Source organism: Protopterus annectens, chromosome 11.part0, assembly GCF_019279795.1.
Source record: "Protopterus annectens isolate FY-2018-M chromosome 11.part0, PAN1.0, whole genome shotgun sequence".
Lineage (NCBI taxonomy): Eukaryota > Metazoa > Chordata > Ceratodontiformes > Protopteridae > Protopterus > Protopterus annectens.
The window spans coordinates 973,092,817-973,111,325 of NC_056745.1; the positions used below are offsets into that span (position 1 = coordinate 973,092,817).

General features: G+C 38.9%; 1 protein-coding gene across 1 annotated transcript in view; it reads left to right on the forward strand.

Annotated features, from left to right (window-relative positions):
* The window catches only part of SEMA3A (semaphorin 3A), a 1,172,288-nt gene that overhangs the window by 619,936 nt on the left and 533,843 nt on the right, over positions 1–18,509 (forward strand). Inside the window, exon 5 of the mRNA XM_044088352.1 lies at positions 8,102–8,195. Within this exon, the coding sequence (XP_043944287.1) occupies positions 8,102–8,195 (94 nt within the window). The remainder of the gene's footprint in view (positions 1–8,101; positions 8,196–18,509) is intronic.

Below are 18,509 nucleotides of genomic sequence, written 5' to 3' on the forward strand. Positions count from 1 at the left end.
TTCTATATAGCCCACCTTATCACAAAAGGGTTCACATCTAGATCAAGAGAGGTCATTGTGCCCCTCTACTCATCACTCATCAGGCCCATAATAGAATACAATGCCCCATTTGGGATGTACCTTACCCGACACCTGCAGCTACTGGAAAGACCCCAAAAGTACCTCACCAAGAGGATCAAGGGACTCAAACAGATGACCTATGCTGCCCGGTTAAAGAAACTCCAGCTATGCTCAGTTGCATACCGCCTACTCAGAGGCGACCTGTGCCTGATGTATAAAGCCATGTCAAACCCAGATTTAATGGACATGCTCCACCTCAGAAAATCCAAATCCCTTAGAGCTACGCGATCGAGGGACTTAAACCTCAGCACAGAAATTAATAGAACATGCTGGAGGGACAGATTTATAACCCAGAGGCTCCCATCACTCTGGAATAGAATCCCAGTCCATGTCAGACAGAGCCCCTCACTGCTTCTCTTCAAGAGAAATCTTGACGAGTGGATGGGAGATCGTAGGTTTACCCCGGGGATCACTTCTGCGTCACTGCTAGACAGAGGCACAGTAAACTAACCTTAAAAGGGTATAGTAAACTCATTTAAAAGGGTGGCGGAAGCCAAACATACTCTGGCTAGGCTTGTAAATGTCCTAGGGCAGATAGCCTACTGTCAACCTATGAACCTATGAGCCTATATAACATTTCTCTGATTTTGTATTTTCATGAACTTAAAGATTTCATACGCATTTATATCTTCACAACTTGATTGTCTCTTTTCTTTCATCAGATTTTAGCCTGCTATTATGAAAGTGTTTTCAATATTTTTCTTTGTCTTCATGGGTATTCCAAATGAGTGGGTCACATTAGTGAAATTGTGATTTCAATTAACTATTTTAGTTTAAAATAATTTCATACTGAAGAAACATTTAGTAAAATGACCCATTTTTCATGCGCTGGATGCCATGTGAAAAAAGCTATTCTGAGCCTTTTTTCCAGTTCTGCATTTGTTTGTTAGAGTAATATATGTTTTTAGCTAGTGTGGGGGTTTGTAGTTTGATCAGTTTGTCTGTGCTCATAACCAAACAACAGCATTGAGTTGGGTAAAATATGAATTATCCTCTTATGCCATGATGTATTGTTATTATATGGCATACGTTGTACACCCAGAAAATGTTGCTGATACCATTAATTTGCAGAGGTAGGGTGTGTACAGTTTTAGAAATCTGCTTGTAGGCTACAGGGCTCAGGTTCCATAGCATCCTTAATAAAATATATTTTAAAATAGGTATATTGTAGACTCAGTTAACATTTAGATATATGTAGTCTCCTGGCATCTCTACAGTTAATAAAAAATCATTAGGAATAAAAAGGCACAACATTTATGACTGGTTCATGTAAACATTATCCATGCTCTGCCTTCCACACCAAAGGAAAACTTTACATTCTTACCCCAAAAATCTAAACAAACAGTAAAAGTGCTGAGCTAGCTCCAAGGGGTATTATTTTTCTTTTCAAAACTATTCATTAGAATTACAGCAATTAAATGTATGCAAACGGACATTTTATAAATACATATGATGTGCATTTAACGTGCATCTCATTTCCTACTGCATTTTTTTTCTCCAGCTGTATTCTTTTATTCTGCCCCAAAGAATAGCATATACATTTATGGCTTTCAGTTTTTACATTTACTGAGCAATAACCCAGTTTTTGCATATTTTTTTCTGATATAAATAAGAATGCTATCCAGAACTGTAATGGAATGACCATGGCAGCCGACATAAAAAGTTAACTCAACAGAGACATTCATATAGACTGCACAAAACATAATGGGCAGTTCCTTAATATGAGGGAGTCTAACTGCAGTAGAACAAACCTAAATGACATTTAGGCAGTCTGCTGACAGCTAACAGACTGCTTAATTTGCTTCTGGTCTTTCTCACTCCAGCATGAAAACGATTTTTTGGCTTAGCCTTTTTAACCTCTGCACAACTTCACTGTCTCAAATACTCTGCTAAACCAGATATTCTTCCCTTGCAACTTTTTAAATCCTACAAATAAATTATAATAGAAACTGCTGCCAGGACTTAAAGCTAATGTTTACTTTTAAATGATACCGCTGCTTCTGAAATACACAATTTTTTTACCGTTGCCCTGGCTTAATAAAAAAGCATACATCAGAAAATGACAATATCATTTTGGTTGTAAGGCATATGATTTTCCAAGCTCTGGAGACTAGAAATTAAAAAAAAAAAAACATCCAGTGGCTTCTCTTGGACTATCAGGTTAAATATCACGTATGATTTCCTTTTACAGGGATTTCTTTGAATTCAAAGAAATCGCTGTAATAGAATATCAAATGTAATGTATTTATTTTTTTATCTTGTAAATTGTTTCTTTTCAGACCATTTTCAGACAAGGGTGTATACTATACACATAAACACACAGTCAAACACACACACACACACACACACACACACACACACACACACGCTGTACATTTTACACACACAAATATATATATATATATATATATATATATATATATATATATATATATATATACTCACACACACACACACACACACACACACACACACACACACACACACACACACATGGGTCTACTTCAGAGTATCGAATTACCACTTCATCAAATTCTACATCATCGAGACGACATCGCCGAAACAGAAGAACATTGAACACCCGGTGTTGTACTTGGTATACAGTAACTGCAACATGTAGAAGTGTACTACAGCATGAAGAAAGTCCTGTATGCTACTGTAGTCAAACTTATGCTCCAGTCTGTTTTTAGGTAATGTTCCCTAGGCACTGACCATTGTGCATTTTCACTGCCACTGACATACCCGCTAGGCATCTGATGCTAATGTCTGCCAAACTGTCAATTGTCTCTAGATGCCTTGCAGGCCATGGACATTATTTCTCCCTGTAACTCTTGCTTATTGAACCTGTAGGCATGGTGCTGTATTTTCCTTTGCGCTCACAGTGAATCTGCAACAGCCATATGTCTCTGCTACTGAATTTCCAAATCAAATGCTTTGCCATTCAGTAACGTGAACCATGCCTGTGAGCATGTAGCCTGAACCCAAGTTTTATTAGTAAATAAAAATGGGAAGGAGAGGATCAATCGCTGCTTCAGAGTGGTATATAATGGAGGAAACGATATTTAACGAACTGGAGTGTATAGCAATTTTTTTATCATTTTCCTTCAAATTGTCTATGTTTTATACGGTTTCACTGCATGTTTCAGCTGTTTAATTTGCTGTGTACTACACATACCAAATGCAACTGAATGATTCTTGAGCTAGTTGAAATTTCGCATTTATATCACGTTATCGAAAGATGAAAATAGCGAATGCTATTTCATCAGCCCCAAAACATCTAAACATGAAAATATCGAAAATTCAGAACAGCGAATTTTTTCCCATGGAAAAAATTCGCTGCTCCGAAACATACACACAACACAACCACATCAAACAAACAGCAACCACACACATACACATAAATTGCTACATCTAATGCTACATTAAACTAAAATACACTATTATCTATCCACTTACCTTAACCCAAACCCTAACCCTAAGGTCCGTCACTATCGCGCACTCACCTAACCTGCGCCCTAACCCTAACTCACTTAACCCGCCCTTAACCCTAACATACAAACAATCGCACACTTACCTGAACCCAACATGTAACTTTCCACCACAGCTCTAAGAATAGCGAAGCCACAGAACGGCCAACCGAATTCTTTCCCGAGGAAAGAATTCACTGTTCTGCAGCTTCGCTATTCTTAGCATTCTCTGAATAGTGTTCGATATCAGAACATTCGAAGTTTTAATACTTCGATGTTCTGATATAGATCCGAAAGTTCAAGACTTTATGCATCAGCTGTCTGACTGCTCAGCTGTTCTAGTAGTTAGCTGCCTCCTTTTACAGTCAGCTAGGTGGAAGGGTGATCCATGTGTGTGTGCTGAGGTGCCCTCAGCTCTGCTGTATGTCTGCAGACAATGCAATGTATACACTATAGAGTGAAGGCTGGGAGATACAAACAAGGACTGCAAATAATATTTAATTCATAGGTCTTAGCCACAGTACACCACACCACATGCTGGGATTTCTTTTCCTAGACTGCAAAGCATTGAGAAGAGTACAGATGTCATGCAAAAGGGTGCAATGTAAAATGTTAAAAATAGGCTGGCAGTTAATGCAAAATAGTATAGCTATAAGTTAATAAGCAGCTTCCTGTAGTCTTTGGTATGTATCCCTCAACCTCTGTGTTTGCTGTGAGATTTTTGAGCAAGTAACAATAAAACAGTGCAACTATTTTCCCATGACAAGGAATACCTGTGTCAAGTGGTCATAGTCAGTTAAAACATTAATACCAAAATGTAGTGCAGTGCAATAGGCACTCCTTGTATATGTGAGTTGTAAGTGTTGAAACAGACTGGTAATCTGAGGTACGGCCAATGGCTCACAAAATACTGTTCACTGATCACCAAATTGAACCTTAAATGTATAGATGATTCTCCTTGTGGAACAAAACCAATGTGCTGGGTATCAGTGACTATGAGGTATCACCCCCTAAAACCTAAAAACATGAAAATCGGTAACCACTATTGATCTAAGTTGCATAAACTGTTTAATCAGACTGTGATAGTTTGGTGGTGTTTCACTGCATAAAACATGAAAATTGTTAACCACTATTGATCTAAGTTGCATAAACTGTTTAATCAGACTGTGATAGTTCAGTGGTGTTTCACTGCATAAAACATGAAAATTGTTAACCACTATTGATCGAAGTTGCATAAACTGTTTAATCAGACTGTGATAGTTTGGTGGTGTTCCACTGCATTTTACATTTTACTATCATTAATTGTCAACATGTTTTTGTCAAATATGCCCTTTCTAGGTTCCCATCATTTCTACTACTCACGGACGGTCCCCTTCTCACAGCATGAGTGCAGTGCTCACCCTCAACTCCCTGATATATAGGGGATAATTTACTTTTTTTTTTACTTGTTTCACCAACCTGCAACATGGTTGCTTGTGTGATGGCAAGTTAAACTGCTCAAGCAGTATAACTTTCCATCTCATACTTGTGACTGAATTGTACTTGGTAACTTTAAGCTTGTTTTATAATGGTAGTTGCATGGGTGTGCATCTTTAGTCATGCTTACTGAATTCCCCTGAGGGATACTATTCTAATTGTCCTTTATATTTAGGTTCCAGAAAAGTCTCTGATAATGAATACAGCTTCATAAATAGAACTTAAGATAATAAAGGAGTGGCTTGTGAGCCTTTCCCTGTCCCTACTTAGTAAGTTATTATTAGATGTAGTGTGCTTTTTGAATTTGTAGGAAACTACTGTGATTCCTTTTATAAAAGAAAGGGTCTCATGCTGTTAGGCCACAGCTTCAATATCCAAATGCATGGTGGGGGGCAAACACGAAAAACTGGTAGACTGAGTTGTTTTGGCTGACTTATTTGTGCCAATAATATATTCAAAAGAAATGTCATTGGGTCAAAACTTACTTTGAATAAACTGCCGTTGACTGAATGTGGTTACTGCAGAACTTGCAAACATTGGTGAGTTAAGGACTATAATTGATATTTTGGTGGAGATTAGGACTGAGGTTTTGGTTTGGATTAAGATTAGGTTTACAGTTAATTTTAGTGTTAATTTTAGCTTTTATTCTAGGTTTAGTGTTGGAGGATATTTCATGTTAGGAGTAGCTTTGAATTAGACTTTAGCTTAGGGTTAGGTTCAATGTTCAGTTTAGAATTAGTTTGAATTAAACTTTGTGTTCGGTTTAGGGTTATGATTAGGTAATAGCAGTTACCCAGATATAGATATCCAGTCATTAAATAGGTAGAAGAAAGCAGGTTCACCCTCCAACTGCTCTTTTTTAGAGGGTAGGTGTGGTTAATATTCACTCTTATTACAGTATCACTCCATGTGAAGTTTGAAGGACATTCAGCAGAGACTGTGAAATAGGGTTGCCACCTTTTCAAATGGCCAAAGTGGGACATTTTCGGTACAAACATCAGATTTTACAGGCCGACACATACCCACAGTCAGTACAAAGGATAGAACTTAACATTTTTGCCTAAGTAAAAGCTTATTCTTGTAGCATTTTAGTTGCTTATTCTGTTTCTTATAACATTTAGGTATTTTAGATACAGAATAACTGTTTTATCAATTATTACATAAAATATACAAAATAATTATGTTCTACAATCTCAGGACATTTGCCATTTTTAATATTTTTTGTCAGGACACAACTGCCCAAAGAGGGACTGTCCCTCGCAAAGTGGGACAGGTGGTAACCCTACTGTGAAAGAAATGACTGACCCATATCCTTCCCAATGGTTGCAAACTTGGACCAAAATTTTGTCAGTTTAGATATTTTAGCTTAGATAGGCTACTACACAACTACCCATGAAGGAATAGGATATACGGGTAATTTGGACTAATCACAATTATATTTGTCTTTCTGCCATTTCCATGAAAAACAAATGTATTAATTATAGCTTACAGACAGTTTACAATTGATGGTTATCTGGGTTAGAGTAGGACCTAGTGGAAAATATGTAGTTTGGACTTTAGCACCCTGTGTCCACAGTATATTTGGATAAATAAAAATAGTTAAATCTGTCATTTTCTGTCTCTGATCTTCAGAAATTTATACAGCATGAAATGTTTTTTAGCACAGAGAAGTTTTCCGAACACTAGTGTAAGTTAATAATTTCATTAAAAGTAATCAGTATCTGCCATGCTTGTACTGTTTCTTCACCAAAACTGCACAGAGCTGTTTTGGCTGGTATAGAAATGCTGTAGACTGAAGACCACTAATAATTGATCCATTCTATTCCATGTATGCTATGGCATGGAGAATACCTTGTGTGACAGATCAGTTGTTACTCTCATCCTGCAAAGAAAATTAGAACTTGTTTTTTTTTTATTGTTGTAAAGAACACATTGCATGGCATCTTTGCACTGATCTGAATATCATAAACTTTAGGTTAGGTAATTACAGATAATTGCATTTCAATAAAAATACGAACTAGGTTTTTTGAAAGTAGTTAATAATGTTTCTGTGGCTTACATGGCAATAAAATTAAGTGCTTGATTTAAGTAAATATGCCGATTATGATCTGATTTGTTTTCTGAAAATAGAGTTTAAAAAATAAAAAAGTATATAAAATGATGTTGATTATGTCATCCTCGCTCATCTGTTTTTACCTCAGTGTATTCTTTTTTCACTCTTTTTTCTTCTGTTAGGTCTTCCTCCATAATTCTTTATAATTATTCACCAAGATTTTAAAAATAATTGTAATATTCTTCCTTAGTCTGTTTTCTCATTTGATAATCATGTGATTATTTGCATTTAACTTATTATAAGCAAATTACTTTTGTGTTTCTATGTTTATAATATAACTTAGAATTGCAAACTGCAATGTTTTACCCATTGTGTTCTTTCCTGCCTTATATAACCAAAATGATACTGCATCTAGAAATACTGTCATTGTCTATAAGATTTAATTTTTTTCTTTTATTCTGTATTTCTTTTGTTTTCATTATTTTATCTGCAGGGTGAGTATGAAATAGGCCCACATGGTTCAGTACTCTTACTATAGTATACAAGCCTGACTAGATATATATGTATATACATAAACTACACTAATAACATGAATGTGTCTTGAGGGGCAGAATTGCTTCACAGTCATTTTCTGTTTTTAATACTGTTAAAGGCCATTTGTATAGATTTGTTATACTAAAGTATACACTTCTGACCAATCTTAAAACTAGGGAAAACAGAAGCAACAAACAAAATAGGTGACTTGAAATATATACTAATCTAGATAAAGCCGATGCTTAAAATGTAGAAATCTTGTTCTATTTACATGCAGTTTAATAATACTCATAATTTTATTAAGATATATAATTCTTTCTGAAAAGCTTCACATGTTGTAAAATGTTGTAAAATCTGCTGTAGGTTCATTAATAAAAGCAGAGCTAGTTCTATCTGGATTTTATATATGTATTTATATATTTGTTAACTTGCTTATTTGTTTTATATCCAGGACAAAAGTTTAAGGTTGGAGGCATCCCACTTTGAGAATGGAAGAGGAAAAAGTCCTTATGATCCAAAACTAGTCACAGCATCTCTTCTTCTTGGTATGTACAAGACTAAAATATGCTATATACCTTTTTTATTATAATAAGCATATTATGAAGTAAATCTTTGTACTGTTTTCTGTTTTAGACACTCATGAAAAAAAAAAAAACTAAAAGGAAAAAAATTACACCACTATCTGGTATAACTGAACAAACAACCAGGTGCATTTAATAATGCACAAAGAAATTATGTATGAAAATTAATATCATTTGTCTAGTAATGGATAATTAAGTTGGGGTAGAAACAAGATCACTGGTTTGCTAAGAATGAAGTACCAAAAAAGAATCACAGTGTAAAACCTTGCCTGTAGCCAAGCATATTGGTTAATCCATTGGTGTTGTACTAGTATATTATCTTATAACTAATCATAACATAGCTTATCTTCCCTTTTAGTCCATTTTTAGATATTATGTTGAGTATTTTGTTCAGAATAGTATTATTTTCTAAAACCTAATTGCTATTACAAATTAAACAGAGGTTTCCATAGCTACAGAAGTATACGCGTAAGCACACATGTACCATACCCCTCAAATGTATAGATTTTCACAGAATGTCCAGATTTTTGCCTCATATTTTTGGTCCATTTTTCATAAATCTGTGATTTTCTGGAAATTTTGTGGCAAATCATTAAATATTAAAGTTAGAAAATAATGACAGACATTTGAGTTTTAGATTTCATACCATTTAAAAAAATTAATGTTATTGCAAAATCTATTACTCTATCAACTTTCTAAGTTTGTAAAAGTAGTATTTAAAAACTGTCCCTATTTTTGGGCCTTTGTCCCACTTTTGTTTATGGCTTTGTCTAGATTTCTTGCTCAAAGAGGTTGAGAGGTATCATGTACACGCATGCACACACACACACACACACACACACACACACACACACACACACACACACACACACACACACACACACACACACACCTACACAAACATACACCAATATATTTAGCAGTGTTTTTGATTATACATTTTGATTTTAACAAAATAATTTCTGTTCCTTTATAATGCCATTAAATTGCTGGCACCTAGAGGTTTTGCAGACAACAAAGGAATTACAGATTCTGGACCATCATTTTTTTATAAACTTGCTAAAAGAAAATCAAGAGCAGCACCTTAAATAATGCTTCCAGTCTGTGATGGACTGTGTAAATGGTTATGAGTATGACAAAATAACAATAAGACACAATAGCCTTAAAAGTAATTCCTTTACAAATTTTTTGAGATGTCCTGTAGATGGACATCTGTGATATGACAATCTAATGACCTTTTAGAAGGCATGAGACTCCATTTCAGCATATTTGTAACTTTTTAATGGCATTGTCTTGGCTGAGATTTTGAGAGGTTTTTCTAAGGCATGTAGTCTGTAGTCAGGAACTGGAGATATTAGTTGATGAAGAGGCCCATCCTTGTCAACCTTCATGACTTAAGCCTGGAGTCTAAACAAGTGGAGAATGTGGACATTTGTGCAGTTAATCTAACATGTCTTAAAGCCATGGTGGGAACCCAGGCAGTGCAGGGCTATAATGACTTCCACACATTCAGCTCAACTATTGCATAGGCAGGAACTAAGGTGGAGGTGTCTCAATCAATATCAACTACCAATTCAACTCAATACTAGTCAGACAGGATGACATGCTTGAGCTTCTTCATGTCCAGTTTATCATAGGCAAAGTCCAATATCATATCCTTGCAATTTATAGGGGATCCTGTATGTCCCAAGAAACCCATAACTCATACTTGGACTTTTTGGTGGCCCTCACCATTCAACCAAATACCATATACATGGATGACTTCAAGTACACCACTCTAAACTAGGATACTTATACAATCCCAAATTTACAGGCCCAGAGATTCCTGGACTTTGAAATCACAAACACTATGGGCCATAAAGTCCATGCTAGCACAATGTTTTTTTATTTATTTTACTTTATTTTATTTTACATTTATTTACTGGGAAAGTCCAACTGGATACAGGTCCTTTTTCAGTGGAGGCTCAGGGAGAAAAGCTCCACTTTTCTGAGAATACATAGATTCATGGGTTCATAGGTAGGTACTACACTATCGGCCCAAGGGCCTACGTACGCCTAGCCAACAAGGTTCCTTGGCTTACACCACCCAAGAAAGTTAATTTCCTGTGCCCCAGTCAAGCAGGTGTATTTCCTATTTCCCATCCACTCATCAATATTTTTCTTGAAGAGTGCTAATGAGGAACTTTGCTTGACATGGATGTGTAGCTTCTTCCAGAGTATTGGAAGTCTCTGGGACAGGAATCTATCCCTCCAGCATGTCCTGTTTATTGTGGTGACAAGGTTTAGGTTCCTAGAGCGTGTGGCTCAGAGAGATTGAGATTTCTTTAGGTATAGCATGTCCAACAGCTCTGGGTTTAACATAGCTTTATATGTTAGGCAGAGATCTCCTCAGAGTAGGCGACATGCTACAGAGTAAAGCTGGAGTTTTTTGAGATGGTCAGTGTAGGGCAACTGTTTGAGACTAGTAATCCTCTTTGTGAGGTACCTCTGTGGCCTTTCCAACTGCTGCAGATCTCTTGTGGGTACATTCCAAAACAGGCGTTGTACTCTATAATGGGTCTAATGAGTGCCGAGTAGAGGGGAACAATGATCTCTTTTTTCCTGGATGACAACCCTTTTGTGATGAGGTGTGCCACATAGAAGGATTTCCTGACTACTGTGGTGATGTGATTATCAAAGGAGAGACTGCTGTCCACCTGGGTCCCAAGGTCTCTTATCACACATTCGGCATTAAGTAGACTGACATTTATGTGGTAGTTCATGGGTACAGAGTTTTTACCAAAGGGGATGACAATGCACTTTTTGGCATTGAGCTTGAGGCCATGCCTCTGACACCAGGTGTCTGACTCAATGAGGCCCTTCTGTAGGATGTCCACATCATTTGGGGACTCGACTATGGCTCCTAGTTTGCAGTCATCTGTGAACTTTGTTAGCCAGAGGCCCACTCTGTACCAAACAGATACTAAACAGAAGAGGTCCCAGGACTGAACCCTGTGGTGCTCCACTTGTCACTGGTTTGAAGTCAGATTTGGAGTCTTCAACTTTTACAGTGTGGGTTCTGTCAGTGAGCCAGTTAGCAACCCATCTTATTACGTAGGGGTTTATACCTAGATTAGTGAGTTTAGTTATAATTCCAGAATGGGGAATGGCGTTGAAAGCCTTGGTGAGGTCAAGACAGGCTGTGGGAACTACCTCACCTTCATCTACGGCTTTGGTAACTGCCTCAAAGAAGTTGATCAGGTTCAGAAGGCATGACCTGCCTTTCACATACCTGAACTGGGTGGGGTACAGAGCTTGGAGGTTACCAATGTCTTATGTTTATGAACTCCACGATGATACGTTCCATGGCCTTGCAGACCAGGCTCATCAGGCTAATAGGGAGATAGTTAACAGGATCAGTGGTGGCTCCCCCTTTGTGGAGTGGAATAACTGTTGCTGTGTGCCATTCAGTGGGCACAAAACCTGACATGAGACTATTATTGGACATGGTGCTTAGGTGGGGAGCCAGTTCATTCTGAAGTTCATGTAAAATGCAGGCTGGGATGTTGTCCAGTCCCATGGAAGCTGTGTTTTTGGTTTAAAGAGTGCAGATTTTACCTGCATAGACATGATTACAGGGACTCTGCATTCTTCCTATATGATATGGGCCCTTTAGGTAGCACTGAACCTATCTGCCAGGATGTTGGCAATATCAGTTGGTTCTGTAATTTTCATGCCATTGTGCTGCAACTCAGAGCATATCTGGGTGTTGCCATTGAGATTCTTGACATAGCTATAGAATGCTTTGCGGTTGCCCTTGGAATCAGTGGTGATTTTGTTTTCATAGCTAGCTTTGGAGGATCTTATAAGTGATCTCAGCTTCTTACTGAGGCTGACCAGGGAGCTCCTCCACTCATGGGATTTTACTCTCTTTTGCAACAGTTTGTTCCTTCTGTTGAAGAGTTTGTTTAAGGCAGGGGACCACCAGATTGGCTTTCTTTTTTTGGAAGATAGCGTCTTGGTTCTGTTTGGAATAGCATGATCCATGCACTCATGTATGTGCTTATAGAGTGCATTTGTGTAGGATTCAGCAGTCGTAACTGTATTGTCCATCTGCATGGGTGTCATGACACTTCTGTCTTAAGAAGCATGAAGTTGGCTTTGGAGAAATTTGTTATCGTGGTTTCCTTAATGGTGGGTGGGCGCGGGATGCGGATATCTAGGGTGATTAGCTTATGGCTGGATCTGACCAATGAGGAGTTGAATTCAGGTGTGGAACACCGGTCACTCATGTTGGTAATGACTAGGTCTAGGATACTGTTGCCCCTGGTGGGGGTGTGGATAAGTTGATCCAGGGTATAGGAATTTATGAATTCCAGAAAGCGTTGAGTGAAGGAGTTGGTACATGAGGGTGTTTGGTCGAACCCTAATATTTTCCAGTATATCAAAAAAAAAGAGGAGTGGGAATCCTAGGGCATGGTGGGGGATCTGTAGCAAGCTACAATTTGGATTGCAGTTTTGCCCAGAGTTAGTTGCACTTGGATAACCTCGGATGCATTATGCTGCTCAACTAGCCTGGAGGTGTGGATATCCTTAATGAATATGGACACTCTTCCGCCTTTGGTGTTCTGGTCCAGGTTAGATGGCTGAAAAGTGTGGTATGAGTTATAGTCTGTAATGCAGGGGTGCTCTCTAGAGCCTTGAACCAGGTCTCAGTCACTGCACAAATATCAATGTTCTCCATTTTAAGGAGTGCCTCGAGTGAGTGCATTTTGAGATTTACACTTCTAGCATTGAGTAGCATTACCCTCAGTTTTTGCTTGCCTGTTCCTGTTATGGTGGTGAATTTGTTATTTGAACCTTGCCTAAAAATGGTACTATGGGGGCGGCAAGAGCCTTAGCCAGTATCTGGAATCCCTGGGGCGACAGGTGCAGGCCATCTCTGGCAAAACACCGTGGTCTGTTGAGCATGTCATCCCAGGCAGACAGATACTGGATCCCCTTAGAATGACACCAGATGCTTAGCCAATTGTTGAAGTCAGTCATTTTGTCCTTGTACTGCGGTATCATTCTGGGTGATGGCAGGATGCTACTCAGGGCTAGGGTCATACCTGCCTGGGCTACAAGATCAGAAAGCTCTTCCATGTCTCTTTTCATGTAGTCCAGGGAGGTACATCTCCGGTCGTTCACACCAAAATGGACAATGGCAGAGTGATATTTGTACTTGTTGTGGAGTGACCTGAGTGCATGGGCTATGTGGCAGATCCTGGCACCCGACAGGCAGCTGACAGTAGCCTTCTCCTTGTTTAGCCTGGAGAGTGGGACATCAGTGTGCCTGACTATAGAGTCACCTATAAATAATTTGTTGGGTGCATTGGTTTGCCTTATGGGCTGTGGTTTACTGGTACACTGAGTCTGTGAGCTATGTGTCATTTGGGATGTGTTGGGGGGTGGAGGTTGCTTGCGTTTCTTCTTTGGAGTTCTCTGTTGCTTGAGCAGGTTATTATTGAGAGCCTCTGCAAATGTTTTTGTGTTTCTATGTGTGGATTTTAGTGGTGTAGGTTTAGTGGGACTATGTGGCGAGTGTGGTGTGGTGCAAGTGTTTACCTTCTCCTCCTGACTGTCAAGTTCAGTCTTGGTTGGAGAGAGCTTTACCTCCAGTTTGCATCTCTCGCAGGTTATGGTGTTGGGTGGTAGGAGGAGAGGGTTGACTGTGTACATGAGGCAATTGCTACATTGCCTTAAGATGCCCAGATTCATCAGATAGACAGGAGAGAACACTGGGAGCTGACCCTTGGACATGCCTGAAGAAAAAAAAGACTTTCCTCTAGACAAGTGAGGAAAGTGAGTATAAGAGCTGTTTTTCTCTAAGCAAGTGAAGAAAGTAAGTACAAAAACTGTTTTCCTCTAGGTAAAGAGGAAGGTTGAGTGCTGTAGCAATTTGTAGCTTATTTAGTGCTAACAGCAAGTTCTGAACAAGTGCTGAGCACAAATAAGAAAAAGAAGCTTACAAACCATCCTGGATACAGCAAATCTGTATCTGGACTAGACTAGTTACAGGAAAGGTGGGAAACAAGCGCAAATGCGGGCTTTTAAACCAGAAAGTTGAAAGAGATGGAAAAACTGCCAAATGGCCAATAAACTACAATTTCTGGGACAGAAACCACTCTTGTGGTAGATAGGCTACCTAGTGCTTACCACTCCCACTGATAAGCTAGAAGGCTTCCTTCCAACACAGAAAGGCTTTGGTGGCTCAGAAGCTTACAAACAGTCCTGGTTATCTGTATCTGGACTAGACTATTTACAGGAAAGGCAGGAAACAGGCTTAGAATTTTTTTGTTATTATTTGGAAAGTGGAAAGGGAGAAATGAGAAGCAGAAGATAATTCAAAATTAAGGACCTAAGTGGCAAAGATTACATATACGGAAAATAACATTATGCATGCAATTTCAGGGCTGTAGATCATTGTAATGCATTTAAATATTTGAGACACATTATGAAATGATGCCAGTAACAGAACATTACAGAAATATTGTAGAATGGTTCCAGTTACAGATCATTAGCAATCTATATACAACATATTAATACTGTAGTCAGATTATGCTCAGTAATTACAGTGTGCTAGTTTATCTGAAATGTACAACTCACTGAATGTGAGGTATTTTCAATAGTATGAAACGTGAAGGATTCAATAATAGACACTTTGGAGAGTGAGGAAGGAGGAATGAGGAATGGTGATATTTGGGTTTGGGTGCAGCTTATCTTTATCCAAGGGTACTGCATGAGCACAACCAGGACGTCAGTAGATGGCTTTTAAGTATCTTTTTAAAGCAGAATGGGTTAAGTATTTTTCTTGGCTTTTTAAAAAAATATCCTTGCTTTCCATACTTTCCTAACTATGTTCAGAGAGAGATTTTTTCTTGCCCCTGGGCTTTGTCTTGGTTCCTGTTTCTCCATTTTCCTTGTTTGGTCAAGGGTAGTTTCTTTACTCACTAGTTTTGCCTAAAAGTTAAACTACAGGCTAATACACTCAAGTGTACTAGCTTTTGATAGCATTTAAAAAAAAAAAAAAAAAAAAAAAAAAAAAGTCAAGGGTAGTTTCTTTACTCCCTGCTATAAAGCACATTTTGGGCGGCTTTTTAGCTGATTGAGAACTTGCACACACTAGGCGTGCACACTACACAGGTTCCTAGGTTAAAGCAGAGAGAAAAAGAACCCTTTTCCAGATTAAGTCTTCACTACATGAAAGAGACGTTGAGGAGCTCTCTTATGTATGTAGCCAGGGTATATTCGACCTTGAGCAGTATCCTACCTTCACCGATAAGATGATCAGCTTTAACAATTGGCTTAACACAATGGTCATCATTCAGGGGATCCAGTATGTCTGCCTGGGGGGGATGACATGCTGGATATTGGCAAAGGCTTGCCACCCCCCAGTGCCTTTTTTAGGCAGGGCTCAAATTCTAAAACCTACCCCACAAAAGGAAAAAAACTAAGGGTAATGCTGCTCAATGCCAGAAGTCTAAAAATCAAAAAAATGCTGACCGAGGCCAGGCTATGGTCAACATCGATGTCTGTGCTGTGAAAGAAAACCTGGTTCAAAGGTTCTCAGAGCACCCCCATCAGCTATCGGTTTACCTCTCATGCTCATCGCCGGCCCCAAAATCAGGACACCCACACCTCATGACTGGTGGCAACGCGATGATGATCGAGACCATCATCATCAAGGTTAACGTAGGGTAAGACTGCTCTGCAAATTGTACTGTGTTACAGGCCACCCTCACAAACTCAGGACCCTCACCCTTCCCTTCCTGAAACACTAGAAAATGTATCACCAAACACCAACACCATCATACTAGGCAATTATTACAATATAGACTGGGAACACTACTCAAGCCCAAAATACTCCTAGCAAAAAGTTTCCCCCTCATCAAACTCAAAAATGCCATGGAACAACTATGGAACTACCCAAGAGGAGATAACAACAACTTGGATTCATCATCACGAACATGGGGCACAATGTTCAACAGCCCTCACTGGTGAGATCAGATCACAACTAATCTATCTGGGTCCTCATCCATCCCACCCCCACCTGAAATAAAAAGACCACAGTAAAGAACTTCTCAAGCCAACTTCACTTCTTCTGGTAACTAGTGGTCCTTTAAGGAGTACTCAAGGCGCTTAATCACTTAGGAATGCCCTCTCCCAGCCACTGCATGACTGCATGGATATAAAGCAAAAAAACAAAAAAGATCGACTCTTTGTAAAGCCGTCAAGGGGGGAATATCGCCCAACTGAACAAACTCTCTACAACAAAGGGAGGAAAGAATAAAAAAGATAAAAGAAAAGACTTACCCTGTAAGCTCGCAAGTAAAAAGATAAGACTACCAAAAAAATTATCCAGGCCTTCTTTAGCTATGTTAGAAACCTAGGAGAAAACTCCAGATATGCTCCAGAACTAGTTCCAGACATTGCCAACATACTGGCTGACAGGTTCAGTGCAAACTCCCCCTCCCCAAAGGAGAGAAGATATTACACCAAAAACCATTGCAGCCCCCACATCTCCGCGCCCAAGTGTGAGAACTGCTCTCCAAAGCAAAAACACAGCATCCATGGGACCTGATGGTGTCCCCGCTGTGTGCTCCTCCACTCAATCATGAGGGAATTAACAGCCAGGACAGCTGTTTGTTAATCAAAGTCTTACTTACCTATACATACACCAGAGTGGCGTGCACTGCAACTGTTTGAAAAACTCATCAGCTTAAAAAATAACCCATACATCACAAGCAAATAGGTGGCAATCCATGAGCACAGAAGAAGTTATCAGGGACCTGGGGATCCAGGTTGATAGTAGTCTGTCATTCGACACCCCATGTAGCTAAAGTAGTTAGAAGACCTTCTCTATGCCCAATTTTATCATGAAGGATTCTCATCTAGATCAAGGGAGGTTATAGTCTAAGTTCCTCACCAAAAGGATAAAGGGTCTCAAAATCTATCCTATGCTGGGTGACCTTTGCCTAACATACAAGGCCATGTCAAACCCAGATTTGATGAATATAAAATCTAGATCCATCAGACTTAAACCTCGACACGGCTATTAATAGACGCGTGCTGGGGATAGATTCATCACCCAAAGACTAAATCTTGACCAATGGATGGGAGATAATAACAGTAGTTATGTCAATAGGGAGTTTATTCCAGTTTTTGGCTGTATGGTTAGAGTAGAGGGAGTCGCCTGCAGCATTGCTGACTTTGACAAATTTAATCCAACTAGCTTGTATCAGAATAGAACTCACTACCTTCTTCATCAAGGCAAGTGTAGTTCCTGTTGATCTAACATCTGTTGAGCTGAAAATGCAAATTTATTCGACCTGGTACCTGCAAATTGGGAGAATGTTGTACCTCCTTCAGTATAGTGTCCTCTCTGGTAAGGTCAGACCACAAAGTTGTTTTCTTTGTAATAGAAATCCATTCTTTGACCCTGGCTAACACTGTAATATTTATGAACTATTATAAGGAAACTTCTTACTACTAAGTGATAACCTGTCAAACTTTCAAGCTCCCCAAACCCGGAGAACACAGCTGTTTTTGCAAAATTGTTCTCAGAAACTCTGTACAATCATGTCAATAAATGCAAAAAGTTAGCTGTGCCTACCAGAAATAATCACAGAACTAACTTAAACAACAAACTACCCTGGTGGAATCCAAACACAAACAGGTTGTACAACAAAAGGAAAAAAACTCTTAGCCAAGAGTAGAAAATGTTATGCCAACATTATAAAACCACTCTCATCAATCCAGCCAAACAACTAAGAGGCAAGTTAAGACTACTAAAGCCAAATTTGAGGTAAAGATAGTCTCCCAGGTGGAGGCAGTCCGAAGTGTGCAGAACTGATTGTAAATGGTGCAACCTACATGTAGCTGGAAGATACAGTAAATCTTCTGGCTGACAAATTTAGCTCCAGTTTTACACCCCTTACCCAGCCACCCTCAAGGAAATATCAAACAAACCCCCTCCAGCTTTTATTGGAGAGCAGATTCTAGATGCGCTCTCTAAGACCAAAATCATTGCATCGATGGGCCTTGATAATATCCCAGGATGAGCACTAATTAACCTAAAATATTACCTATTGGAACCACTAGAGCCACTGTATAACCATAGCTTCGAGACAGATTTTGTGCCATGCAAATGGAGAATTGCAGTGATTATTCCTCTTTACAAGAGCAGGCCAACAGTAAACCCCAGGAACTGAAGTCTCATAAATCTGACTTTTCTCATATACGAAGATACTGAAGGAA